The following is a 943-nucleotide window of genomic DNA, read 5'->3' on the forward strand; positions in this document are numbered from 1 at the left end:
GCAAGTTGCACGTGGGGAAAAAAAACGCGCCTGATTTAAATGTCACACCTGAACGCTCACATCCTTTTAATTATGTTTGAAATTATGAACATTGCTCAATATCATGAAAATTTAACCTTATTTTCAATAAGCAATCCTGAAAAATATTTGGGGGTGCTTAACTTTTTTCCAGGTGTATATTAAGATAAAATACACATGCCTGCCAGTAAGATATATGTAGCATTCTGTGGCCAAATGATAACATTATATAATGCAGAACAATGCTAAAAGTGTACTATCCATTATTCTTTTACTAATAATAAAATAAGTCTTTGATCAATATATGTTGTTTTTCACTTTTAAAGAGTGTGTCAGATGCTTATATTTAATTTCTCTTATTTTCACAAGGATTATTTATTATTGATTAATAATATTAGTAAAATGTTTAAATATAGCTGATGTATATTAAACAAGTAATTTTTACATTAAAATGCATTTGTGAAATATAGAAACTAAAGTAATATATCAATATTCTTTATTGATAGAACTTGCTTGACCTTGGAGCCTCACCAAATTATAAAGATAACCGGGGTTTGACTGCTCTCTACTTCAGTGTTTTTTATGGCCGTGATGCAAAGCTGACAGAAATTTTGTTACGTGATCATGCAACTTTTGGGATAGCTGATCATCAAGGATGGCAAGAAGTTCACCAGGTTTGGAACTGAGTGGATTGTAAAACGTTTCTTTATTATTTAGAAATGATTAATATTGTTGCGTCAGCGAGGTCACATGACTAGTGTGACGCCACGTTTCTAGAACTATCTTGTTCCTTCATGAATGCCCTAGCATTTACTAGATAGGGTAGTCTGGTATATATATAAGAGGGTGGCAACGTGATGGAATAATGTGTGTGTAGACAGTGAGTAATTGATCTGCAGTCAGAGAGTATTATTGAGCACGTTCG

At 32.7% G+C, this 943-nt stretch overlaps 1 protein-coding gene across 1 annotated transcript in view; it reads left to right on the plus strand.

Annotated features, from left to right (window-relative positions):
• The window catches only part of LOC111086889 (SH3 and multiple ankyrin repeat domains protein 3-like), a 28,240-nt gene extending 27,487 nt beyond the window's left edge, over nt 1-753 (plus strand). Inside the window, exon 8 of the mRNA XM_022391579.1 lies at nt 525-753. Coding sequence (XP_022247287.1) covers nt 525-704 — 180 coding nt within the window. The 3' untranslated portion in view covers nt 705-753. The remainder of the gene's footprint in view (nt 1-524) is intronic.
• The last annotated feature ends 190 nt before the right edge of the window (nt 754-943 follow it).

The sequence above is a fragment of the Limulus polyphemus genome, unplaced genomic scaffold, assembly GCF_000517525.1.
Source record: "Limulus polyphemus unplaced genomic scaffold, Limulus_polyphemus-2.1.2 Scaffold1524, whole genome shotgun sequence".
Taxonomy (NCBI): domain Eukaryota; kingdom Metazoa; phylum Arthropoda; class Merostomata; order Xiphosura; family Limulidae; genus Limulus; species Limulus polyphemus.